We start from the raw sequence: 27,477 nt of genomic DNA, 5'->3' as shown, positions 1-27,477 counted from the left end.
CTTTACAGGGAAGGTTTCTCTGTAGAAAGCCCTGAGGGGCAGCAGAATCACACCATTCCTGGCCAGGAATTGTTACAACAGACACAATACAGCCCTTCCCTTCCCTTCCCTTCCCTTCCCTTCCCTTCCCTTCCCTTCCCTTCCCTTCCCTTCCCTTCCCTTCCCTTCCCTTCCCTTCCCTTCCCTTCCCTTCCCTTCCCTTCCCTTCCCTTCCCTTCCCTTCCCTTCCCTTCCCTTCCCTTCCCTTCCCTTCCCTTCCCTTCCCTTCCCTTCCCCACACACCTGCCTTTCTCTCCACTCCTTTCTCATTCTCTTTTGTTTTCCCCTTTGTTTTCTATCCTGTTTCCTTGAATTTCTTTTGAAATGCCTTGGAGGCAAAGAGACTCAAACAATCAGATCACTCTTCTTTTCCAAACTTGCAGTCCTATTGTTACATTTTAATGACAATAGGTTATTTAATGTTATTTTAGTGCTAGTGAATGTTCCTGAGCCAACACGTCCTTCTGACATGTCTCTTTGCAGAACATGTACTCTGTAGGACATACATTATCTCTTGCTTTTAAAATGTTTGAGAGCTTTAGGATTTTTTTTCATGGGGAAGGTTCTAAAAAAATGATGTTTTAAAAGCCAGATTAAAGTCCTTCCTCATCAAACAGACCTCAGTGTGATTTGCTTACAGAAAAGGGGGTATCTGCAGTTAAATTACTTTCAGAAAAGCTTCCTTCAGCAAGAAGCTTGTACAAACCAAGGACACAGAGGGTTCCTGGGCTGCCAGTGCACATGGACACATGGACAGCTCCTGTCCAGCCTCTCACCCACCTGCACCCCCAGGTCCTTCTGGGCAGGGCTGCTCTCAGTCCCTGCATTCCCCAGCCTGCATGGTTGCCCCAACCCAAGTGCAGCACCAGCACCTGCTCTTGTTTAACCTGGCGAGATTTCCATGAGCCACTTCTCGAGCTTGTCCAGGTCCCTCTGGATGGCCCCATCCTTCAGCTGTGTCAACAGCATCACTCAGCTTGGTGTCATCTGCAAATCTGCATACACAGAGCTTCCTCATCCCTCTAATTATGGGCATTTGAAATTATGATAATGTAAGGCTATTAGAAATTGGAAAATGGTCCATATGTATAGCTATAGAGCAATTTTCCTGATCTCACTCACAAAAAAGTGATATTTGATGTTGAAGCCAGTGAGTATTACAGAACAGGAATTATTATGTATCCCTATTCAAGAATTATAATTTTATGAGAAAGAGGTCATCTCTAACAAAACTAATTTTCTTCTGCAGAGTTACAGTCTGGTTGATATGGTAACTACCTCGATAAAATACATTTGTTCTTTAATAAAGTACATTTTTACTTAGGCATTGTTACTATGTATTGAATTGCATTTGCATTAAAAAGTAGCACTCTACAATGGATTAAAAGCTGACTGATCTCAAGTAGCAGGTGTCAGTGGAAAGTCATCATTCCTATTGCAACTGTAAAGGGATATTTAGCACTTATGGTGCTATTAAAAATTTCTATGAAACCCATGGATATAAATTGAAAATCTTTGCTGATAAAAATTTTGGATAAAGCAAATGATTGACAGAATATTATATAAGGTTGCAGACAAGAAAGAAGTTTTAAACAATACATATTTAAATACCACTGCAAACAGAGGATCTAACAAGGAGCAGAGACAGAAAGCTCAGGGCAGTCAGCTGTACTTTCTCTTCTGTAAATCTGTAAAGATTTACAAATTAGCAGAGCCTTAGCTGCAGTGCAGATTTTGTTACTGTCTCTGTCATTTTCAGTGGGTGCTCATTGCTGCAAATCTTCTGAGCATCACAATTGTTTGCTCAGAGTTTTGCCTGGCAGTAGCAGAAAAAAATGGGCATAAATGCTCTTTGACACTAAAATGTTCACCTGTGTCAGGGCTTTCACAGAAAGGCTCCAACAGAAGGAGGGCAGCTTTTGTCTTGCCTTCCCAACAATGCAGCCCTGGGTGTGGCAATGAGACCTAGTGGCTCCTTGGGAATGATGGATGTGCTGTCAGTCCAGCACTGTGCTCCCCTGGACATATAGAGCTGTGCTAATAACTGGGATGGGAAAGTACCAACCTCGTGTCAGCCTCTGTGAATTATTTTGTGTCTGGAAAGTCACTGGGAAGTGAGCATTGCAATAAACTTCTTTCCCTTGGAGCTATTTATGCTCATTCCTTACACGCAGGCAGGCAGGGAGGAGCCAAAAGGAGCACAGGACGTTTGTAAAATAAAGGCAAAAGTGAGGCTACAGTTCTTTAAGAGGTAATAAAAGACTGTCCCTATCACTATCTGCCCATGTGAAGGGCCCCTTCTACACTTTTTAAAAGCTCCTTTTAATTAGTGGAAGGTGCTCTAAGGTCTTCCTGAAGCTTCCCCTTCTCCAGGCTGAACAACCCCAGCTCTCTCAGCCTGTTTTCACAGGAGAGGTGCTCCAGGCCTCAGATCATCTTTATGGCCCTCCTCTGGACCTGCTCCAATAAGTCCAATATTATACATATAATGATATATATTTATTATTGTTGTTGTTACTATGGTTAATGTTGTTTTTGTTATAGTTATCATATTGAACATATGCAGACCCAATATCTCTACCAGTTCTCCTCATTAAACTGATCCCTTGAGCTACCTGCCCCCATTGTTCACAAGTGTGCAATAACCTATCGATCTGGGAAAAAGAGGCATAAATAAAAGTTATTTCAAAGGTTTGGCAGGAAAGGGGTGGATATGTAGGCAGCTCTCTGTGGAAAAGCATTTATCTGCAATTGTGTTGACACTAATTGCGAGCATGAGAAATGGCTGACAAAGGCTGGGTATTTTCATGACTTTTTAAAACCTATGTGTAGGGATGAATACTCTTCAAAGTTTTAGTCATTTAACTCCAACTTCTGCTCGAACAAAATTCAGGGAGGTTTTCCAGAGTAGGAGCTGTCCTTTCTGAAAAGTTTGGGCAGCACCCCAATGCCAGCTGGCCTTTCAGAACTTCCAGCCAAGCTGAGAGTGGAAGCACATTCTGTATTTTCTTAAGTTTTTTATGACTTTCATGCAGATTTATGGACAGGAGAAAGACACAAACCCAGAGTGTTGTCCCAACTGATGGAAAGGCTCAGTTCATCTATTCTATCTTCCTGTCTGGTCAGGCAGAAAAAAGTAGCTCAAAACCAGACATAGTGTGCTGGGTGTCTTGTCCATCATGAAGCTGGCTATAGTGGAGAGGAAGGGTATTTAGGATGTGCAAAGCCTGGGATGGAATTATTGCTCAAGTGCCATGTGCAAGTTCTGAACAAAACCCAGACCATCAGCCTTTGTTAGTTCTGCAGCTTCTGAAATGATGTGTTTCCTTGAGGTAATTTTGTACTGGTTCCTTTGCTTTTCAGATGTCCTGTGTCCAAATGTCCACGTGGAAGGAGATCGGTTCAAACACACCAATGGGGGCACTGATGAGATTCCAGGTAAACAAACACACTTTTCTTCTGTCCCTCTGGGAACTGAAATACTATAACTGTACATTTCTTATGCAATGCTTTGATTCATTACACCTTTCCTAGATGGAATTTTCTTATTCCAATACATGTTCAGGGGTGAAGAAGTGTATTAGAAACTGTGAGGCTCCAAATGAGTTATCTGTTGACAGCCAACACCAAATTAATCACAAACTTTATTTTAATATGGCATCAAATTAAAAAGCCAGTGGAGCTTAGTGGAGTAGCTAGAGGAGTGCTATAAGTCTTGGAGATCACTTTTTTCTTACCACTGCACATTTAGTGAGTTTTAATGTCCATTTATTTGATCTGTGATTGTTGTGGAAATCTAAGCACAGTGGTAATTACCACTGGAGAAAGGTTTATGTGTGCATTTATATAAATAAAAGATTTTCTGAAGCACTGGTGAGAGATCAAGGGGAAATACAGTCTGGTGAAAACTGATTTTCTGTGAGGTCTGATACATCTTTTCAGCCAGCTGAATGACTTAATGTCAGACATTTGCAGGGACTGTGCCTCTTTTCTAACCTCCCAAGACTCCTTGAGCTGTTGGCAGAGAAAAGATGCCCATCAAGGATGCATTGGGAATATTTGTGACTGACCCAAGGATATAGGTCACTGCAGTGGGAGGCTGAAGGTTCTTCTGCAGCTTGATTATGAGTAGAAATGCTCAGTGTTTGACAGCTTTGCTACTCACTAGGAAGTTTTTTCACTGCCTGCACAAAATATCAGCTCCAACTGTGGTGTCTGTGGACAGCTTATTTTGGCTGCAGTCTGATTACATCTGAGCTTGTGATAATGGGTGGTAACATCTTATGTGATCACAAGACCCAGGCAGATTAGCACCAAACACCTATTTTGAAATGCTGTTTGTTGCTGGGTCTTGCATTAACCTGTCCTGAAGGTCCTCCAATCTCTGGGCTGGGCAAACTTTAAAGCAACTCAGCCCTACTGATTCTGAATGAACATATCTGCAGTGGAAGCTGCTGCTCAAAATGAGTAGGAGGATTGTGTCCCTTCTCAGATGATCACCTTCTATGTGATTCTTCACAGAAGAATGGAGCTACAAGTGGATTCCTATCTCCAGTTCATGTTTATCTGAATTTTGATTCAAGTGCCAACTAATGGACTCTATGTTTTTATTTGACTTCTAAAATATATCTTTTGTTGAGCAATGTACAGGACAGGAATCCCAATCCAAATCTGGCACAAAAGTTTTGGGTAGGGTGAGGTGTACATGCCTATATGCAGAAATATTTATATATATATTTATATATATAATATAGACACTTAGGCTCTTCTGTAATATTTTTGAGGTATTTTTTCCTTTTATCTTCAAGTCTCACTTCCCTCGAAGAAAGAAGTCAATATTCAGCATGTTAACATAAAAGATGACTTTGCTGTCTTAGATCTGTACGTTAGTTCAGGTTGGAAGGGTCCTATGGAAATCATCTAGCCCAACCTTACATTCAAAATATGGTCTCCTTTGAAATTGGGCCCATTTTAAAGCTAGTTCAGATGTCTCAGGACCTTGTGTAATTGAGTTTTCAGTTTCTCCAAAGATGGATACTTCACAGATACTCTAGGTAACTGTTCCAGTTTGGTCAGTATCACAGTGTTTGTTTGTTGTTTTTTTTGGGGGGGTTCTTTTTTTTTTTTGGTCAGGCTGATCATTCAGGGCTGTCATTTATTTGACCTAAGGGATAATTGTCCACTGTTAATGTTTAGTGTTGCATTCAGTGTCTTAACAACAGATTAGTTACAGTATTTAATTGAAAGTGACAAATTTCAGTCCCTCACCAACAATACAGAGGATTGTAGAAGGCTCCTGATTGCTCCAATATGTAGGAAAAGTATTTATTTCTCATCTTGTTACTGGTGATCAGGAAAATGTGTGCCTCTTTCCTGGAGAAAATTTTTTTGGGTCTGCTAAGGATTGTTGTGCTGCTGGAGATGGATCATGTAAGATCAAAGTGCTGTTCCACTCCTTGTGTGCTCCTTACTTACTCCATAGCACTTTCTGAAGACTCTGGGCTCCTGGATCTGATTCCAACAGAAAAGCATTGTCTTTTTCCAGCTACACTGGAAAGTTTCAGTTGTCCCACTGTGCTGTGCTTCCCATTCCAAAAGGGATGTGTTGTGCTGAACAGCTTTTGTGTTCTACCCCACAAGGGACTGCACTTCAGCTTTGAGGCACAGCCAGTGTGCTGCTCCCTCAGCTCTGGGATGCCTGTGGGTGACAGCACTGATGGGGAGTCTGCTCCTCTGCCACCCAGCTCCTCCCATGTACAGGGATTTTAACTTAACACCTGTGCCTTGTGCTGCTCTAGGAACCAGAAGTGATCCTTGCCCAACAGGCTCCTGTGATAAATGTGATTCGTGCTAAGTAAATTGTAACTATATTAGCAAAATTGTACTCATATCAATAGAAAATAATTGTTACAAAGCAAAAAAAGGAAATGGTGAGACAAAGCAGATGGAATCCTCCAGATGTTAGATGGGAGTAGTAAAAGGATGTAGGTTTGATAAGCAGCATCTAGAAATAAAAAGTTTCTACCTTGGAAAGGGCCAAATTGGGATGATTCCAGGCATGGAACTTGAATAAGATTTTATTGTGGGAACATATATTTAGCTACATAACTCAAGCTTAGTGTGCTTGCACTACCTGCAAGGTTACACAGTGGACACTGATGAAGACAGAGAGCTTTCATCGAAAATAAGACCCCCCAAAAGATGAGGGACCCCTAACTACTAATACAGCATGTGCAACACAACATAGTGACATAGATTTTAGGAATAGAAACTAGGAGGACATTCCAGAAAATTCTGTATTAGCACATAGTATATAAGTGGGATTTTAGGATTGATTGTTTGGTACAAGAGGAAGGGCGAGCCCTTCCCTGTACCCCCAGTCGGTTTTGCTTATGCTTTATACCAACCTCAATTTTACTAAATTATTCACTGCCAAATTTTGTATATACTCAAATATATGTATCTAATATACTTTGCTTGTATTAATTGATATACAATTGTTGCTATTAAAAAAATTGCTGTTCAGTTTAATCCCATTGTTTGATAAATTGGACAAATAGAATGACATTCGTAACACTCCTAACACTGAATTTCAGAGCTGTATCTTCCACAAACTTGTTTATAGATGGATACAGAGCACAATCTCATGGAGTAGAAGCTGCAGTAAAACTCATTTTGAGGACAGAGAAAATGGTATTTAAAATCTTCTTAGATTTAATGCATTTTTCCTCTTTCAGAGAGAGACAAGACCTCAGAACTGAGGGACAAGACCTCAGAACTGAGGGTCAGAGTGGCAAAAATCTTTCTGAGTTTGTTTTTTATTAATTTTTTTAAAATTTTTCTTTCTTATATTTTTATTGGGTGAAATGCAGAAGGCACAGACAATCAGACAATTGTTTCACACAAGACATCACCAATTCCAGCCCCTTCTTGTCTACCCTACCTGCATACAAGTTATATCATGTCCTGCTACATTTCGTTCTGTGTTTGCATTTAAGTGGAGGAATTGAGTCACTCTGTATCAGCAGAAGTAAAAATAGAAGCTAAAACATAAAATGAGATATAAAAGGAGGAACTCTGTGAGATAAAGGGAAACAGTGGTGGGGCTGAGGTGGAAGATTCATGGGATTTCGTTAAGTCAGAGGCTGAGAATAGGAGTGAGGGTAGTGAGAGTGGCTCCATGAAGAATCAAATAACTGCATCAAAAAACCCCATTGTGATCTGGAGTAGAGCCAATACTCTAAACTCGTATTTTCCTTTTAAAAGACAGATGCTCTCTTTTCCTTAGACAAACAGGACTAAGTAAATCTCATCTATCTGCTTTTGTTGAATACTGCATTGAAAGTCACTGCTAAAGTGAAAAAGAGTAGAGATTAATAAATGTAAAGTGAACCAGAAACTGCCTGGCCAGGAGACAATCATGAAATTTCTAGGAAAGGGAGTAACAAGTTAGAGTGTAGGCAGTGGTGAAGACCCTCAGGGTCTAGTTTTAGGTCTAATCTCCCCTTGAGTTTCCACTCTATAGATTGGGATAAATGGCTCCAAAACCCAGGGATTATTTTCCAACTAACTTAGTTTAAAATGCCAAGTTTTGCTGGGTATGGATCAGTATCAGGACTATAAATTCCTCCTGTGGGAACTGACGGGGTCTTAGCAGATGTTTGTACATAACAGTCCTGTAGAGCTGGGAAAATGCAAAGGTCATTACTGGTCAAGGTAGAGAAGGGAAGAATTCCTGGACAGGGCTTTCAGTTACTGCTCATCTAGGAAAGTTTGCTCAGACCTCCTTAGCTCAGGGAAGATGGATTCAGCCTTGAGGAGCTCTTAGTGTGTTCAGGAGCCAGAGACAGGCAATTAAAATCCTGGCTTTGGTTAATCTTGCAGTGTGCAGGTAGAAAGGGGAGATAATATTGCTCTCTGTTAGTAGATCTGGAGAACAGCAGGAGGGAGACAGGGGAACCACTTAAGCTGAAGGACAAAGGCAGCAACAGGAAATGACGATCAGCTGTTTGAGAAAATCATTCAGGACGTCAGAAGAAGACTTGAAGCTGTCAGAGATAGGAAGCACTGGGACAAGAGGTGAAGTGGTACTAATGGAGACAAACAATTACTGATGGATAGTCCTGAGTCCTCGCAGAGCAGAGGTTTGGATTCTATGACCCTCTGGTCTCAAAGTATTGAAATAAGAAATCTCCAGCTCTAGCACTTAGGAAGGGCTGCTACAGTGAAATATGATTGCATGAGCAAGAATACATAGGCAGCTTTACTACTGATAAAATTTTGTCAGTGAAGTGAAGCAGCATTTGCTTAACAGTACGTAATATGAATTCAGAAAATGACACTGAATATGTTGCTGAATGCATTAGAAATCAACAGGGAATTTTGAAAGAAAGCAAGGAATCTACTTAGAATATCACTTCATCTTCCAGGAAGTCTGATATTTTAAACTAATGCTTAATAATGGTTTAAACAAAGTCCTTAGAGCATTCTTGTGAGTACTATGTTTCAGTAGAGTTTTTTTAAAGAGTTGAGTTTTTTAAGAGTTGAGTTTTTTAAAAGAGGGTTTAACTAATCTGCCCTAAAATGCTCAATAACAGCCCCCTCCCCCCCATTTAATACCTCTTATTATTGTTGAATTGTCATTTTCATTCCATCAGCATTTAAGAAAGGGTCACGACCAAGCAGGAAAACACGATAGTATTTTGCATACTGCAGATGTGACCTTTGTATATTTTTAGGAGCTATAATATTCCATCAAAATACATACTAATATTATTTTAAATGAATTATACTTCTTGAGGTTTTAAGACTTCACATTTGAATTATTTGTATTTTAGACTAGACCTGCTGGACATGGGATCTGGTTGCTGAAACCTGGATGATCCCTAGAATTAAGAATGAGCTGAACTCTAGTCCTGAACATTACCAGAGGAGATAATACTCCTCAGCAGATACTGGCTGCTGCTTTCAGGGGACTCTGCCATGGAGGTAAAGAGAGGCCTGAAATGTTTTCCACAGGGTGCTAAGAAAAATAAACCCTGGGGAAGGACAATTCCAACCAGTACATGGCATCCAACATCCCACGCTGGATGGTGTTAATGGGGCAAGGGAGGAACATGAAAGCCCTGAGTTTAACTCCTAAGTAGTCACACAGTTGTGTGTGTGAACCACAGCAGAAACTGCATTATGGGTTGTACCACAGACTGTCCTCAACCTCCAACTCTCTTCCCTATCTCCAAAACCTCCATGTGAAAATGACCAAAATTCCAAAACATTTATGACCTGTGTGTTTTTCTGTGACTCTTTAGAGGGTGTTTGGGCATTTTACGATGAAGGCACTGGTTGTAAAACTAGGCACTGGTGTAAAACTAGTCCCCTACAATTACAGACTGCAGTGGCTGTGTTTAGCTGTCAGTGTGTCTCCAGTTCTTGTGGTTTGCAGCACAAGGTTCACATTCCAGAGATGCTAGTGACTCACTAGCTAATTACAATATCCCTGGGACTATTTCTATTTTCCCACTAAAGCACATGGTAGTATGAGAAAACTGGAGTGTCCAGGCTGCTGGACCTGCAGAACGAGCGCATTAGACAATATTCTCTGGGGGAAAAAAGTGTATTTGTGGTGCCTGTGTGACAGGCATTGTGCCCTCCCTTTGCGCTTGGCAGTCTCCTTGGGAAGCCCCCAAGAGGGCAGTGAATAGTGCATGCGGAGCTGCAGAGGTTTTTGAGGAATCACTGCCTTGGGACAGTAGATGCACAGACACAGTGGTCACCAGCAGAGACTGCCCATGTGCAGTGCTGCTGGATCTGGCTGCTCCTGCAGACACCAGCACTCTCCTCCCCATCCTCGGGGTTATGGACACACAGGCAGGACTGGAAGCACCTGGGACATTTGTGAGAGATGGGGCAGAAGGATGAAGCTTTGCTGTGCCATGGCACAGTCACTTTGCTCTAGTGTTTTTCAGTGACACATCACTAGGCAGTGCTAATGGGATTGGGCTCAGGGCTTCCTATTTCCTCCTGCCCCCACGTTTTCTCTTGGAAGTCCCCCAGAAAATGTGAAACTGGTCTGAGGTGAATTTGAAACTGAGTTCCTGACATACAGATGTCTGACAGTAGAAGCTGTAACTCCTGAGAAGCAGACAGGGAAAGGAAGAGCTGACCTGTAGTCACAGGAGTTGTGTGAGTCTCCTGTGAACAGGAGAAAATGGCTGGACTTGTGCTGTGGATGTGTCCTCTGGGCTGGAGGACGAGATACCTGCAGTGCAGGTGACCTTGTTGAGGTCCTGTTGGCTCACTTTTAGGAGTCTATGTACAAGTCTTATGAAGAGCAGCTGGGAGAGCTGGGGGTGTTTAGCCTGGAGAAAAGGAGGCTCAGGAGGGACCTTATTGCTCTCTACAACTCCCTGAGAGGAGGGTGCAGTGAGCTGGGGCTCACTCTCTCATGCCAGGTAACAAGTGACCACAGGAAATGGCCTCAAGGTGTTCCAGGGGAAGATTTGTTTGGATATTAAGGAAAATATCTTCACTGACAGGATGATCAAGCACTGGAACAGGCTGACCAGGGAACTGGTGGATCACCATCCCTGGAAGGATTCAAAAGATATGTAGATGTGGCACTTGGGGACATGGCTTGGTGATGAGCCTGGCACTGTTGGGTTAATGGTTGGACTTAATCTTAGAGATCCTTTCAACCTTAATAATTCTGTGACTCTACCATTCTACTGTGCAATAGTTAATATTATAGCCTAGATCACTGCATTTAAAAAGTCTTTGAAGGTTTTCAGAGGTTGACAAATGGTTCACTTGTGTTCAAAGGCATTTTAATATCCAGTACCTCAAAAAAACACAGCAGGTAAAGCAGGCCAATAATTACCAATAAATCACCTGTGACTTCTAAGCATAACCACTGCAGTCCTGTGGGCTGGCTCTAACCTGTGCATGCCCGGTGTCCAGACCCACCAGTTATCCAACATGGGGGCCTTGGCTTCTTTAGAGCTTGTGTGCCAAGGAATTTCCCTTCTACAGAAAACTAAAGAATTGGCGAGTGAAAATATACAGTCACCCCAACAGGGAGCAGGGAGTCACCAAAGTGTGCATCAGGATCAGGAGAGAAATACTAGAGCATCCTCTAAAGTATGCACAACCAGGCTGACACCAACAGAGCTGGGGTGAGTTCTTTGAATTAGAAAAAAAACATGTTTTAATTTTATCTTTTGTCTTAATATGGTCAGAGACGTAGCTGTTACTCAAGCCCATGGATCTCAATGAATTCCTGACACAGTGAATGACCTGACAACATCAGGTCTGTGCTGGAGCAGGTAGCCTGATTGAACTTCTCAAAAATGTCAGAAAATATGGAGAAGGAAAGCTGAATTTACTTTAAAATGTAAAGTAAACTGGTAACAGACAGGTAACAGGTAACAGCAGAGAAGCCTGGTGAAAGCCTTTCTCTGGTCTGAGTCCCAGCAGCAACAAATTCTGACATCTGCATTCACAAAGAAGGTTTAACAAGGGTTAATCACGCACATGAAAGTGATTCTTTGACTGGTAGTATTTGCTTTCTCCCAGAAGTTAAACAATCCAGGTAATTTTCTTATTTCAGTGCATTTGAGATTGATGAAAAGGAAATAAATTCAATTTTGATTGTTCATAGCCCAAGAAACAACCAATCATTTGGCTATAAAAAGACTAATAGGTTGTCCTTTGATATAACTGTGATATACTTTTATATATTTCTCAGTCCAAATATTTTAGATTAATTCTCCTTCAGAAATCATCCCATCGATTTTTCATCAGAGTAAGCTTTCTGGTTATTGTGGACACGTGAGAGGAAGAAGGCATATACAGAATCTTAAGAAAATACTCCTAATTCTTGGAGTTAAATTAGTCTGTCTGATGAGAATTCTCTCTGATGACCACTGTGGCCAGGTTTTGGGGTGCTGGTAGGTCTGATCTGATTTCTACTGTTTACCTGACATAAGCAGCCATGACAGTCTCCTAAAGAGTAGTTTCTACGTGCTTTTAGGTTTAGGCCTTGTTCATCACACCTAAAATTAATGGGAATATTTTTATTTTCATTAACAGCTTATTGGTTGAGTTTTCTTATATAGACCAGACAGCATTGCAAGGAGAATCTAGCAGGTTTTAGTAAGATGTTTTTCCTTACATATATTTTCTTACTTGCTTGTACCAAGATCCTCCCTTCCTCACTGCTATCCCCAAGGGATGACTTTCCAGATGTGCCATTTTATGGTTTTCTGGAGGAACACAGAGCACCTTGACACCTGAGGAACTCAAAAGAGGCCTTCAAAATAGAGGAACTAATTAAAACCAGAACCCAATACAAATAGTCTCAGGTAAATTCAGCTGGTGCAAGCCTGGCACACAAAGGACATCAAAGGAATAATGAGCTTCTGTTTAATCCTGTAAATCACTGGAGCAGGAAGGAGCTGAAAGAGGGCCTATGGCACCAAGCCAAGTGTCCATTACTGAGAAAATGGAGATGACTTCAACACAAGAAAAGCCTTCAGTAATGAGGCTGTGTCTTCTAAGCATAGCCACTGCAGTCCTGTGGGCTGGCTGTCCTTAGAAGTCACAAAGAGTTCAGTGTGAAAACCAGCTTTCAGTGTTGTTCAATATGCCACTTGCAACTGTTTGAAAACTGGAGGCAAAATGGTAAGAGAGAAGCAGGGGACAGATGCAGATAAACAGAACAGTGCATCAGATAAAGTGGTGTGTTATTAACATGGGATCAGGTGTTGAAAGGTGCTGCCTCAGAGGCAGCTGCTGTATGCATGAATTTATTTCCTGTTTTTACAGCAGGATGAGAGTTAGATTACAGCAGCCTTTACACAAGGTGGAGTGGCTAGAATTGTGTATTCACTTACTTCTGGTTTTTTAATTCTCTCTCATACTGTGTCTCTGGCATTATTTTCTTACTGGTTTATATTAGTTTTATCTTTCCTGAAGTGTTATCTTTTCTTTCCTGTGTAAAGATACCAAGTGCTGTATTTTTCACCTCTGTTTTGGCTGAAACTTTAGACTGAGGTTTCTGAAAGAGCAGCCCCATATTTCAGTCCAGCTGCCTGCTCATCTGCCTCACTGCCTCTGGAAAATTAATCCTATTTGAAATATAACTCCATTGTATACCCAAGTAAGGTTTCTGCTCCTCATAATCCCTAATGTGGATTGGTGCTAGAGCTGAGATCAAACTCCTTTTTGTGGTCTGCATGGGACTCTTGTGGCTTGTTCCCTTCTTGGGGCCAAGGAAAAGTAGAAATTGTGTCTTCCAGTGCTGTGATGGAGAGTAATCAAACCAGGATCAGTAAACCAACAGCCTGAGTGATGGCATCATGTACCAGGGGTAAATCCAATATATAAATTTGATAAAATTGAGACTATCTAAAATGTGCTCCAAGCCTATTATTGAGTATGACCTAGGAGGTATTAGGCTTGCTGGAAGATACCTCTTTCATGCTGGTATAAGACCTGTTCCATCTTTTTGGCAAAACTTGGTCTTTAGCCTAAGCTCTTAGCTGCTCTTCCTACTGGAATTTGGGGATCTGGTGAGATGAAAGTTGGGTCAGCATGAAGTGCTGCTTGAATCCCAGCTGGAACATCAGTGGAAAAAAAAAGTTAATAGCAAGAACCTCTTTAAAGCACTCTTGAGGCCCTTAATCTATAGATTCTGGAAAGTTTTATAGTTCCAAAATTCCCTTGCACGCTTCTTATAAAATATAGCCAACTAATTTTTTTAATGACCTGTTCAACCCATTTAGTCATCACTGCATACTTCATGCAGGGCTTGTGGGCAGCCAATAAATCTCTGGTTTGCTCCTCCAGAGGTGCAGTCCTTAAGTCAGGGAACCACTGCTGACTGATGATGCTGAATCAAACCTCTGGGAGACCTGAATGTGGTGTGAATTACCCATGCAAAAATAAGCTGCTCCTTTTCCCATCTTTGCTGGAGAGGTAGAATACAGTGAAATAAACAGGGCAAGAAGACAGAACTCTTATCCTTCATAAATCTTTGGAAATAATTTCTTCTGACAGTCAGATAGTTGGAAAACATTTTTTTACAAACATTTGCAATGGCACAGGTCTAAACAATGTGAGCTGCAAGACTCATGCACCTGCTCTTGTGCAATGCATTTGACACTGTGCTGCATGACATGCTTGTCTCTGAATTGGGGAGATATGGATTGAACAGATGGACCATAAGGAATGGGAGGGGTTGACATTCAAATTGTCATGCTCAATGGCTCGATGTCCAAGAGGAAACCAGTGGCAAGTGGTGTTCCTTGGGGTTGGTATTGGGACTGACACTGTTTGACATTATTTTAGTGACATGGACAGTGGGACTGAGGCACCCTCAGCTTTGTTTGCCAAGCACACCAAGCTGTGAGTGCAGTCACACACTGGAAGGAAGGGATGGCATCCAGAGGGACCTGGTGAGGCTGGAGAGGTGAACTCATGAAGTTCAGCAAGGCAAAGGACAGAGTCCTACACATGAATCAGAGCAATCTCAAGACCAAATCTGGGCAGAGAATGTATTGATTGCAGTCCTTGAGGAGAAGGATTTGGGGGTGCTAGTGGATGAGAAGCTCAACATGTCTTGGCCATGAGCACTTGCAGCCCAAAATGCCAGCCGTGTCCTGGGCTGCATCCAAAGCCCTGTGGGCAGCAGGTTGAGGGAGGGGATTCTGCTCCTCTATCCTGTCCTCGTGAGACCCCATCTGGAGTGCTGCATCCAGCTATGGGATACCCAACATAAGGACATGGAACTGTTGGAGAAAGTCCAGAGGAGGCCACAAAGATGCTTAGAGGGCTGGAACACCTCTGCTGTGAAGACAGGCTGAGATCTGGGGATGCTCAGCCAGGAGAAGGGAGGGGGCCAGGGACACCTTGCAGCCTTCAGTACATAAAGGAAAGATGGAGAGAGACATTTTAAAAACGCATGTGGTGAACAGACAGGGGGAAATGGCTTCAAACAGGAACATCTAGGCTTAGATTAGATGTGGTTGAAGACCCTTTGAGATGGACACTTCAGTGAGATCTTAAAAATATGCCTAAAACCTGGTACTCGCTCAGCTCTTGATGGGGTTTCTTTTCCTGTGGAAGAAGAAATGTCAGGAACAGCAAAAATACTGTAGCAGATAAGGGTTACTACAACAATGACACCAACACATGCTGAATAAAGTAAATGGTCTCTCCTTTGGGATTTGGACACTTCTACTCCAGCCCTGAACTGAGACACATCTTGGCTGTCCAAAACTGGTTGCTTTCAGCACAGAGCTCTGTGGAAGACACAGATGCCAAATGTTTAGATACAGGGGAAAGAAAATAACTTCATCTACACTCTGCCTTGACATAACTGATTGCTAGACCTATCTCATTAAATACACCATGCAACCTTATAGCATATTTTTTCCTCTTGTTTAGACTATATATTAGTGCAGAAACAAACTAGGGTAACAAAAACAAGGGCTCCTTACAGTGGCAATAACCTTGCAGACCATACTGGAAGAGTTAAAAGGGACACTGAGGACATGAGGCTCTTCCTTGTGGGCACAGGCAATTTGTGAAAATTTAACTTTCAAGAGATGTTAGACAAGTTCATGTATTTGCTGAAAGACTCCCAAGTGTTACTGCTTCTCATAGGAATTCATACACTGCTCTGGTGTACAGAAAAGTTCAGTGCCATTGACCATCCTCCAGTAAAAGGAGCATGAGCTATTTTATCACAGATTGCTGTTCTCAGAAGTGTCAGTGAACCAGCAGGTGATGACAACTTCCCTGATCATGGCTATTGGTGATACTTCATCAGTGCATTGACAAGGCTGGTAATTCAGCTGGGAGTTTGAGCAAGACCAGAGGAAGGAGAATTTCCTGCAAAAGCTGCTTTGTTTGATATTAGTGCTCGTGGCTGGCAATCCACTGTGGTAAATATATTCCAGACACCACGCTTGTGGCTGTGTGGTGTCCAGTGCCTTTCCTGATCCCTTTCTTAACCACTTTCCACATTCCTGTCCAGGTTGTTGTCTCACCAAAAACTTTCACAATTAGAAGTGACCCAGTTGTTTCCCCTATGGGTGTTATCTTGAGATCCTTGGGAGCACAAAGCAAGAGACTTTTTTCAGAAAGCTGCTTTGGGCAAAATAAGAAGTCAATGACTCTGTCCTGCTTTGAGAAGCCTTTCCAAATGTGCTCGCTGCTGTGTTTTCTGGCTATTAAAACTTACATTTTTTGCTCTCTTTTTCTGTTTTTTTTTTTTTTTTGGTTTTCTTGCCCCGAAGACAGGAGAGTCAGGAAAATCTCAACCTGCCCAACAGCTTCCACCATGCTGCCCATACTAGATCCTTAATGGAGCCAGGCAGAAATACAGCCTATATTCAGGGCAACCAATCATGGCCCCTTTAGTTGGGTCTTCAGATAATAATCCTGAAAAAAATGTTGTGGGATCATGGGATGAGTACAGAGCTGTTGGATCACCCTTTGGCTGTGCTTTAAGGTGTTGGGTGCACTGTGGACATTTTTCCTGTAAAAGAGAATCTGGCTGCATGTTACATTTAGATGATGCATAAATTGTCCAGTGCCAAGTTTTGCCATCTTCTCCCTGCAACAGAAAGATCTGGGTGTGTTTTCTGATTCTGGAAAACAAGCTGCTTCCTGTAAGGGGGTTATAACTCTCAGGTAGTGAGACATTCAGCTGATTTGATCAGCAGAGCAGGGCATAAGAAATTACTTTTCAAGCCAAGTATGCTGTTACAAATCTGAGCTCCTCTTTCAGCTCACTATTTTAATTTTAATATGGGCTAGGGTCTGCTGGCTTTCAGGAGATGTAATCATGTTAGAGGGTTTCAGTGGCCCCATATTGTTTTAGAAGCTCAAAGTAAAAGGCTTAAGATCAAAGAGCATCTTATTAAATACCATGTTTATGGCATTACTGATTAAGCAGTTTATGAGCCAATTGGGAAACCACACCTGCCCTGCTACACAAAAAGCCACCTTTTAAATCAAAGCAGCTGAGAACAGGAAAATCTTGTCCTTTCACCCTGTGCTTGGGCATGGTGCAAGAGGTAACAGCATCTTTGCCCTTGATACATCAGGCAGGACTGTTCTTTCCCATTCAGTTGTAGAGAGAACTGGGAAGTTACATGTGGTATCTCATTTTCCATATGCCACTAACAATATGGTGCCTCCTTGGTGGTGGGAAAACCAAAGAACAGACTATTTCTGCTGTAACTCCAGCACAGAAATGCTCTTTGACACATTGAATTCTTTGGGGAAAGATCTCCTTGAGCAGTTTTTACTGCACTGTTACTGAACAAAAACTGCCAGGTGAAATGTCCTGCTCAGGTGTTGCAGAAATGATCACAGCATTGCTTATTTTTTACATTAATGTTGCAATTCAAGACTAAAAGTCAAAATTAAAAGTTTCATGCTGTCTTCATCACAATCTCAGTTCCATTCCTAAAGTCAAGGGACATAAACCATGCAAAGGGCTTCCAGGCACATGAAGTAAACAAAATGATAGTAGTAATATTAGTACTAACAATACTACTAGTAGTGGTAATAGTGATGATAATAATATATTTGCTTGTCCTTCAGCTGAAACAATCTTAGAAGTTCCTTCAATTCACAAATTCATTTAGAGGTTGGCCTAAGTGTTTTATTTCCAGTTCCACTTGGGTAATCTGCCTTGAGCACTTTCTCAGATCAAATAACAATATTTTGGTTTTGTTTCTTTGTTCTTCAGAAGGTTTTTGAAAATCATAGCTGGTTAATCAAGTTGAATTTAAAAATATGCAACCCTTATGCAATTCTGATGGCAAATAAGGCAACGTGAATATAAATTATGTGGGATTTGTTAACATATTTGTCCTCTTTCCTCTATCTGCTTTACTGCCTGCACAAAATGGATAGCATTCCCTGTAAGCAGAATACATCTCAGACAACTTCAGTACTCTGAAAATTCCTTTCTGTATGAGCTCCCTTTCTGCTGAAAGGAAGGAGGCAATCCTTCAGGGGTTCAGCATCTCTTTAAGATGATTTGTCTTAATGACTCCTAAATTTCTCTGCTGACTCACAAGGAAACTGAGGAAACCTGCATCCATCATATGTCTCCTTTTCAGACAGCTAAAATTAGCTGAGATGCATCTCATTCTTGGCAGAGTTCTTAATTTTTTAGTGTTTGGCCTGATGACAAAATTTCTGTAATTCTATTGAAATCTTTCAGAAACTGAAGTATCCCTTACTTTTAAGGGCTTTGGTTGTAAATGGAGTACCCGAGAGTGGAAGTTATCTCACTAGTTGGGCAATATTTAAATTTGGCACAGAATAAATTAATAGTGTGATTAAAATAAAAAACCCTTTGCTTTTGAGTGGGGACTGACACACCTAAGGACTTAACTTTCCCCTGGATCTATATTACATATTTCAAAGAGCATCCTCATACATCAATTAATTAAAAATAGAGAAAGCAATTTTTAAATTGCCCATCCATAGTCTGAATAAAAGAAAAAAAATCCTATTATGATTTACTTTTGTGCTTTACCCAATCTTAAATGTAAATGGAATCATGTTGTGAGAGTGTGACTTATTTTCATTACACCAAATTCTATTTGCAAAATAGTTTTGATAGTCGTGTTTATGTTTCATGGTGCTATTCAGGATTTTAAAAGTGCATTTTGATAGGAAATTCAGGAGAAAGAGATTGGTTGAATGTGGCTCTTGTTCCCACTGGAAAAGCACACTAGTGTGCACAGCTTCAGAGCTGCTCAAGATATGAATGTTCATTGGAGTTGTCAGAGATAACGAGCACAGCTCTGGGTCTGAGATAATGACGGGAAAACTTCACAGCACCATCTTGTCACTGTATTTTGCACTTGTGCACTTTCAGCAAGGGAGCTTTACAAGATGTGTGAAGGAAGCAGGATTTCACAACTTGAAGCCTCTGGTGATACAAGGATGCCACCTGGGCAGCATTTCAGCCTTCACCACCCACAGCTCCGCTCCCTAGAGACCCAGGGACCTACCAAAGACACAATCGTCCCTGTGTCCTGGAGGGAAAATCACTGAAATTGTCAGAGACACATAGGACATGGTGACAAAGGGCTTCTCCCCACAATCCTTTGCTATTTTATGTTAATGTACCCCCATTCCATGTTCCCCATTGGCCCAGACCCCTTCTACCCTTATATGGTTATTCCCCAGAATGTTCTCCCTTTCCCTGATCCCCATGGGCCCCAGTTTGCATTGTTCCACCCCTGTTTCCCTGTTGGTTTTCCTGGTCCCTTTCCCTGCCTATGCACCACCTTCCCCTGTTTCCGTTGGTCCCTGACACCCTGCTCCACCCCACTTTCCCCATATTTAAACTCAAAACCTTTCCATACTCCTTCTTTTTTGTCCCTGGACCCCTTTGGTGTGTGGCTGCAGTAAACCCCATTGGAACTCCACCCAAAAGACCCTTCCCGTGTTTCATTCTCCACCCTTTCCAGCCATGGTAGAGAGTTTTTGTGTGCTCATGTGTGGCTGTGTGCTCCAGCCTGCTTGATCTCCCACTGCTGGAGATGCTTCAGGAATGCAGCAGCAGCTCACAGCACCACACAGCACTGCACTTCTCCTGTGAAGGGTTAACAATTCCCTTTCCCAGTCAGAGGGGTCTCCTCTTGCCAGTTCCTTCCTGGGTTCCTGTGGTGGGTGTGGATGAGGGATATGTACTCCCTGGTGGAACGAGCTCCATGGACAAGCCATGGTGTTGTTTGTGACAGCCAGGAGGGAGCTCTCCTGTTCTGGTGGGGTCTGTTTGCCCTGATTTACAGCTGCAATCGTGGCTGATTGCAGTGTGTCAGAGGACTGTATCACTGCAGAGGTGATTATGAGGTGCAGCCATGAGGCCCTGGAGCACTTTAAATGCTTTATTTGCCCTCCCGAATGCCCAGTAATAGCTGAGAACAGAGTGGACAAAAAGGAAAAGCTGTTGACAGCCAGGAAAGTTACTGTAATACTAAAGGCCTCAACTTGGCACCAGACAGCCATTTCTGTCTTTGCAAATAATTACGATTATATTTCCTTAGAAGAAGCAATTTCTTCAGAAAAAGGTGCAGAAAATGATGGAAGATTTATATTTTATTTGCTGTTTGCTATTTCGATTTGCCTAGGTACTGGCCCACACAGGTTTTTGCACCTAGTTATTCATATAAATGTGAAGAATAATATCATTAGATTGGTGCCTTTTACTGTTGATGCTGTTTTCAAGCTCTGCAGTGCCTTTTCAGCCTGAAAGGTTCAGGAGGACAACTAAGAAACTCAAGAATCTTCAGACTTAGTTTCATCACATAAAAATGTTTATCTATCCTATAAAGGTTTAAAGAGCTTACTAACTGAACAAAGTTGAAAGAACTACTATAGTTTAAAAGTAATTTATCCAAATAAACTACACTTATGTCATTGGGTTTGTGTGCTGGAATTAGAAAACCAGGAGTTTATATGTGTAATTGTGCATATGTGAGGGGGAGAAGATGCTGGAGTAGCCAACAGCCAACAGTTTAGTAAAATTAAAACACATATTCTCTGCTCAGTTGATCACAACCTTTGACTGTGCCTTTGCCTCTAACTCCAGTGTGTTTCATTCTGGCAGTGGCTGATTGTTTGGATTTGCACCTTGTGGAGCTGGTTTGGAGCTAAAAGCAGGATGTTTGCATCCACACAGTTCTGCACCTCCAGGAACTGGATGCATTCATGGCACCAGTGTACCCCCACTGTCTCTCACAGCATTTGGGACTTTGTGTCACAAAACTTTGTGTTCCTTGAAGCTGAGACCATGTCTGTGTAGACTCAGTTGTGGGTTAAGATTTAAGCTTGAGCTAAATCTTTAGTTTAAGATTGAACTAAAAAATACCTTGTTAGAACAAAGTCAGAAGCTTTAGGCAATTGTCTTTCACCAAGACTAATAGCTCATGATAATGATAAGTTGATTGGACCGAGTTTGTTAAAATGATACAAAAAGTGTATGTGGTCAAGTTTCTTGGACAAGTAGTTTTCAGGAAAGACCTGGACCATTGGAGTGGATACACAGTGGAAGTCCATGAAAAAAATGAGAGGGCTGGAACATCTCTGCTGTGAAGAAATTTTGAGAAAGTTGGGGATGCTCGCCTGGAGAAGCAAAGGCTCCAGGGGGATTTTCTCATGGCCTTTCAATATCTGAAAGGGTCTTGCAAGACAGAAAGAGACCTTTTATCAAGGTCTATAGTGACAGGGAAAGGGGCAACAGTTTTAAACTGAAAGATGATAGATTTTGACTGGAGACAAAGAATGAAATTTTTACAATGAGGGTGGGGAGACACTAGGCCAGGTTGCCCAGAGGAGCTGTGGACTCCCCATTCCTGGAAATGCTCAAGTCCAGGCTGGATGGGGCCATAAGAAACCTGATCTAAGGGAAGGTGTCCCTGCCCATGGCAGAGGGGTTGGAACTCTATAGATGATCTTTGAAAGTCCCTTCCCACCCAAAACATTCTGTGTTTTCTCTTGTTCTATGAATAAATGTTTCTTCACCTCTGCATTTTTCTGCATGGGAGTTAATGAATTATGCAGCATTTTCAGGATATTGTGGCAATGCAAAAATTAGCTACTGATTTCTGAAAAACTCTGTTCAAACCTGTGACAGCTTGAATTTAAGCTTGGTTTTGAGATTTTGAGATTTTGAGATGAGAGGATTAGATCATATCAGAATTTTTTTCTGGCTTTTCCCAATAAGAACAAGGCTAATTTCTGAAGTTCTTTTTGTAGGCTAAGAGATCCATGTAAATACAGTTGGGGGCATGTCCCACTGCCTGATTAATGTATTTTATTTATATTTCTGTAACGGATAGGATTTGACCTGATGGATTCATTCAGTGTGAAGCAGATTTTTGGAATGAAAGAAGATGGGGTTCAGAGTGCTTATGTACGGCTTGGAAGCTTTCCTGTTGTTCAGAAAACTGAGTGAGTACTCTGGGTTTTCACTTTATTTTCATCTGAACTGTTGCCTTACATTACTTGGTTCCTCTAGGTTAACTCTGTAGCAGTTATCTGGTACCTACAGGTATATTTCTGCTTTGAGCAGCTGTTTCAGTTCAGCTGGCACAGAATATGCAGAGTGTGGTCAGGAACCTCAGCAGTAACTACAGGCTCCATCCTGGAAGAATATGAGCTGTGTTTGGTGAATCTCAGTGCTTCTGAGGAGCAGTATCAAGACATTCACAAAAGAACTTATGGCTACATAAAACAGCTTCTAAAGGGAATATTTGGTAACACTCCCATTGAGGTAGAAATTTGCTAAACACAAGAGATCACTTGCTGGTAGATGCTGTGACCAGTTAGCCAATATGGATTCTGGCCTTTTAGAAGAATGAGCAGTTTTTAATCCTGTCTCAATATGGAGTCAGTCCTCGGAGTCTTTTATGACCTAAGGCTGCCAGTTGTGTCACAGTCTATCACAAGTGTTTCTTTGGGTTGTCACTTGAGCCCTGCTAGCATTAGCCTTGAAAAGACTGAGTGCATAATTCCACTGAGTAACTACGAGCCATAGATTGAATTGTCATCATTAACATTTTTGCAGTAAATTGCTCAGTGCTGGTTTGAACTTCAGCTTTAAAAAAATCAATAATACTTCTTTTCCTTCTTATGGATGAGGGGTGTTATTTTTTTATTCTGTTTTTAGCTCTTTTTCTCAGCTCACTGCATTTTTGAGATTGTCCTATGAATTACATTTGCTTGATTTCACAATATATTTTTTTTCCTCCTGGAACCAACAGGATTGATGTTCTCTTTTCTCCTCCACTTCTTTCTCCATGTTAATACAATTTAAAAAAAATAAGAATATGATATACTGGGAGGAAAACTGTTTTCTCTAGAATCCATAAATGATAGCAAGTCTAAGGGGAAATAGACTCATGATCAGTGATCTGATTCAATGCAGACAGCTAAAGACATCTTAGGTTTGGTTTATATATATAACTGGTCTGAGTGTGGATGGGAATAAACCATAAACCTATTTCACTTGGATGGTAAGAAACCTATTTCATTTGTCTCACTGTGATCTTTGGGTTCTGGGTGATACTCTGACAAATAGAGTAATTCTTGGAGTATAAGCAGGAACTGTCAAGTATGAGCTGGTAAGCTTCATATCACAGAGCTCAGTCACCACTGCTGCTGTGTCCAGCCTTATTTTCCATAATTCAGTGGATGGAAATGGAGTGAATGAAAGTTTGAAGATCTGTGAAGCAAGTGTGATGATGAGAAAGCCAAGAACTGCAGTGTAGACAGGTAAAATTAAGAAGCAGCCAACAACTGAAGGGATCATTCTCTGTAAGAACCTCTGGGAAATCAAAGCTTAGTAAAGGGTCTTTGAATAAAGGTCAGACAGAAAGCCAATGGCTATTTGACATCAAAAACCAGCAGGGAAGGAAGGCATGCTTTTAAGGATGAACCTAATTAACCACTGGAGAAAGTTAGCACAGATTACAGAGAGTTGTCCATTTGAATCCCTTTTCCAAAGTAAGGATTGAAGAACTTTGTTGTTTCTGTTGTTGTTTTCTCAGAAAGACTGAGGGAGTGAAGCCAGACCAACCAGCTATGACGGCTTTCCATCTGCTCAGATTATACCCATTTATTTGTTGTTGCTGTTGCCCTTAAAATAAGCAGAATATTTTATCATCCAGGACAATTAGAAGTAAAACATCCTTAATTAGTAGATTGAAATGAATAAAATTCCTTTTGAATTATTCTGAAACACGGAATTCAAGGAGGACTTTCACATTTTCAGTTTTTTGTATTGTAACTTCCACACTCCTGTGGTTTGGGAATGAACCCAAATGAATATAGCATCATGAAAGGTGTTTGCATATTTGGTTCATTTCAGCATTTGTATGCCAGGACTTTGAGATGCTGCATATAGGGTCATTGCTCACAGAAAATGAAATCTTGTAAAGCTGCACAAAACTGATAACTGGAATAATAAACCAAACAAAAACATCTGTTGTGGCTCACAGATAACCTCCAGCAATGTTTAGCAACTGACAGCAACATCTCATAATTAGATACAAAATCAGTAACTGAGGAATATATGTAATTCACTTCATTATCTGCTTAAAGGATTTGTATTCTTTTATACAAGCAATAGTACTTTTACAAAGTGCCAGATTAGCTGTCTGGGAAATGTGCCTACTCGTCTTCTGATCTGTAACCTGCAACTATCAACTTTCTTCTTTTTTGTGGTGAGGCATCATCTGTGAGCAAACAAACCCAACAACCAGACCTTGGCTTCAGTCAAGGACCTGATTACTGACAGACTCACAGGTCTCTGTAGCTGTCTGAGGACTGGCCCCAAAATCTGGCTGGTGATTTTCCCCACTCCTCATGTGACTGGGGCTGTCCTGTTGTTTGTTCATTGCTCCTCAGTGGATCTTCTGGCCAAAACTGTGCTGTAGACTTCTGGTTTTGGATGCTCAGGCTTGTTTTTCATTATTGGTGTCTTGCCTAATGACAAGATTTTATCTCACTCTTTTGTTCTGTCATCTGCCTGCATCTCCTAGTTGTGACTCTGGAGCCTTCCTGCTGGCCATATCCATCCTCATTTTTCCCTTCCTTGGTCTGGTTCCAGCCTGACTTGATCATGATCTTAGCTACCACCTCACAGAATTACCTGATGCTTGGCCAAGCTTCTGGTCATGATCTGTTTGCTTTTATATTGGCACAGTGTTGTACCAGTACAGAGTCTTGGTTTGTTTAGGGCATGATACCTTTGTGTGTTTTTCTGTGTCTCCTGACATCAGCTTTGACTTCAGTCATCTGAAGCTCATCTCCATGAGCTCCTGCCCTGGTCTCATCATTTTTTCCCCTTCCAAGAAAAGAAGTTGTACAAAAAGCCATCAGAGATTCCCACACTGAACATGGAACCTCTTGAAAGGTTCATATTTTCTTACTTTGCCCAAACAAGTATTTCATATTAAGAAAAGCAGGGATAAAAATCTTGTTCAGCTTAGAGAGGGGAAGACTCAGTGAGGGAAGATCTTACCCATGTGTATAAATATCTGATGGGGGGAAGCAAAGAAGACAGAGCCAGAATCTTCTTAGTCATATTCATTGACAGGACAAGAAGGAATAGGAACAATTTAAATCAATAAAATCTAAACACAAGGAAAACCTTCTTTAGATGAGAAGATCTCAAGAGGATCCTCACTGTCTCCTATTTCTAACAAGGTAAAAGAGATAAAGCCTGATGGAGGTAGAATGACTGAAGGCTTTTTTGGTTTTGTAGAGTAAAGGACTGTAGGGAGAGCTGAGAAACCCAGAAAGGACTGCAGCAAACAGGAGAACAAGTTGTTCACATGGCTTCTTATGGAAAAAAAAAGTTGTTTTGGGAAAATTAAACAACAGCAAGTGAGATTTATAATAGATTCCTTTTTCTTTTACAGCCTGTAGGACAGAGAAAGACAAGAAGAAATTACCTAAAGAGGATATATCTATTCCATCACTGAGGTTTCTGCAGTAGAAAAAGATGCCAAGGATGTATGAGACACATCCTTCTATAGCCTTTTCCTTTTCCTTTTCCTTTTTTCTTGATTTTTTTTCTCCTGTCATTCTTAAGAGCCTCTGTTGATGTGAAGCATATTTAAATGAATTGTCTTTCTCCAACTTGATTTTGCAGGTTTTATGGGTTACATTTCATATTAGTGGGCTTAGCTGTTGTAAAATTGGTCAAATTGCTCAAGAACATAAATACAGTCTTCCTCACCAAATGTAAAAACCGTATTAAATGTTGTTGCATTCAGTCTCTGAAATGAGAACTGATAATAAATTTTTTTCCATAGTGTTATTATAGATGTAGGATCTCATGCTTATTGTCACAGATGAAAGCTCTTATTGCAAATTAAGCTTGTGTGAGAAGGTTGCTATATATTAAAAACTAGCAATGGTTAAGAGTTTTCTGCTTTCTTACTAATTTTTTTTCCTTGTACAAGTTGTGATTCACCTGACCTTGTAGTTGAGTTGACTCTAAGACCAACCTGCAGCACTGGGGGATTCTTTTGTCTTGAAGTTTTATAAGGGCCTTTTCTGCAATCTATCCTGTTGTCAGAATTATAGATCAAGGAGCTGGCAGAATACTCCCTGTAGGTACCAGGCATCCAGCAAAGTTCCACAATATCGATCATCAGTTCAATTCAGCCTTGTGTGAAAGAAGAACATAAAACATTTCTGGGGACAGCAACTCCTGCTCTTGGATCCCCGAGTAAAGCTGAACTTCTTGATGCAGATAATTTTTAAGTGAGGAAATAAGTTAAAACTGCTAATAAAAGTTTTTGTTATTTATGTAGCAGTGCAGTTCTGTAAAAGATACAGGGACCAGTGACTTCAGAAACAGCTTTCATCACATCTTCAAAGCAATGAGAGTGTCTTCAGATTTGCTTTTGGCATGAAATCTTTCTCTGTTGGGAACCTGCAGCTGGTTCCTCAGCAGCTTTAAAAATCAGTTGAGGATGGCAGGTAATGGGTCATTATGGCTTTTTGTCAGATTAAATCTGCCTGATGGGCTGTTTGTCAGCCTTGTGTGATGAGGTGTGGCCAGATTCACTGGGATGTTTAGGCACCTAACTCCCAGTTTTTTCTGTGGGTATTAAACATCTGAAAATCCTTTTTGAAATTAAGCTTACATAATGATATTCCTGTTCCCAGCTCAGAGCTGTCCAAAACCATAAAATTGTTAAGTCTGGAGAAGCCCTATAAGATCACCAAATCCAAATGTTATGCTGCACTTCCATGTTCACCACTAAACCATGTCCCCAAGTGCCACATCCACACTTCTCTATGAACATTTCCAGGGATGGTAAATCCACCACTTCCCTGGGTAGACTGTTCCAATGCTTGATCACCTTTACAGTAAAGAATTTTTTTTCTAATATCTAGTTTAAGGCAACCCTCCTTCCAGATCCTACTTCTGTTCACTTCCAGGTGCTCCTTCTGGCCCTTCTCATAGATTTGCTAACTTCCAGGTAACCAAGGCTTGCCTGGTTAAAATAACTAGTACCAAGAAGTAAGACAGCCTTGCCTGCTCTCCTGAATTTCTTAGGATTTCTTAAGGATTTCTTAAGGATTTCTTAAGGGAGCTAGTGGGAGCCTGGTTCAGTTTTCTTTTGTGTTGGAAGAATTCAGAGTCTCTGTGTCCCCAGAGGGAGAACCAACTTATAATGGTTCATATCCTACTGGAGCACTTTATACATCAAAAGCCACATTAATGGATGAAACCAGAGTGTTCTGGATTTATAGCTTGGGTGTACAGACAGGAGATTCAATGCACAGGTTAAAATATGATCGAATATTTTGGCATTAGGAAAGACTGGATCTCCACCTTTGCTGCAACTGCAAAGCAGTATTCTGGAAATTTTGAGGACTTTT

The 27,477-nt window shown here is 41.2% G+C and overlaps 1 protein-coding gene across 2 annotated transcripts in view; it reads left to right on the top strand.

Annotated features, from left to right (window-relative positions):
• Positions 1 to 27,477, top strand: part of COL22A1 (collagen type XXII alpha 1 chain) — a 224,601-nt gene that overhangs the window by 61,215 nt on the left and 135,909 nt on the right. For both annotated transcript variants that reach the window (XM_088179716.1, XM_088179721.1), the window contains exons 4-5: positions 3,403 to 3,477; positions 21,915 to 22,026. In XM_088179716.1, coding sequence (XP_088035842.1) covers positions 3,403 to 3,477; positions 21,915 to 22,026 — 187 coding nt within the window. The remainder of the gene's footprint in view (positions 1 to 3,402; positions 3,478 to 21,914; positions 22,027 to 27,477) is intronic.

The sequence above is a fragment of the Sturnus vulgaris genome, chromosome 1, assembly GCF_052056855.1.
Source record: "Sturnus vulgaris isolate bStuVul1 chromosome 1, bStuVul1.hap1, whole genome shotgun sequence".
In the NCBI taxonomy this organism is placed as follows: Eukaryota; Metazoa; Chordata; class Aves; order Passeriformes; family Sturnidae; genus Sturnus; species Sturnus vulgaris.
The sequence above is the reverse complement of the archived record's forward strand: the minus strand, read 5'-3'. Positions and strand labels throughout refer to the sequence as shown.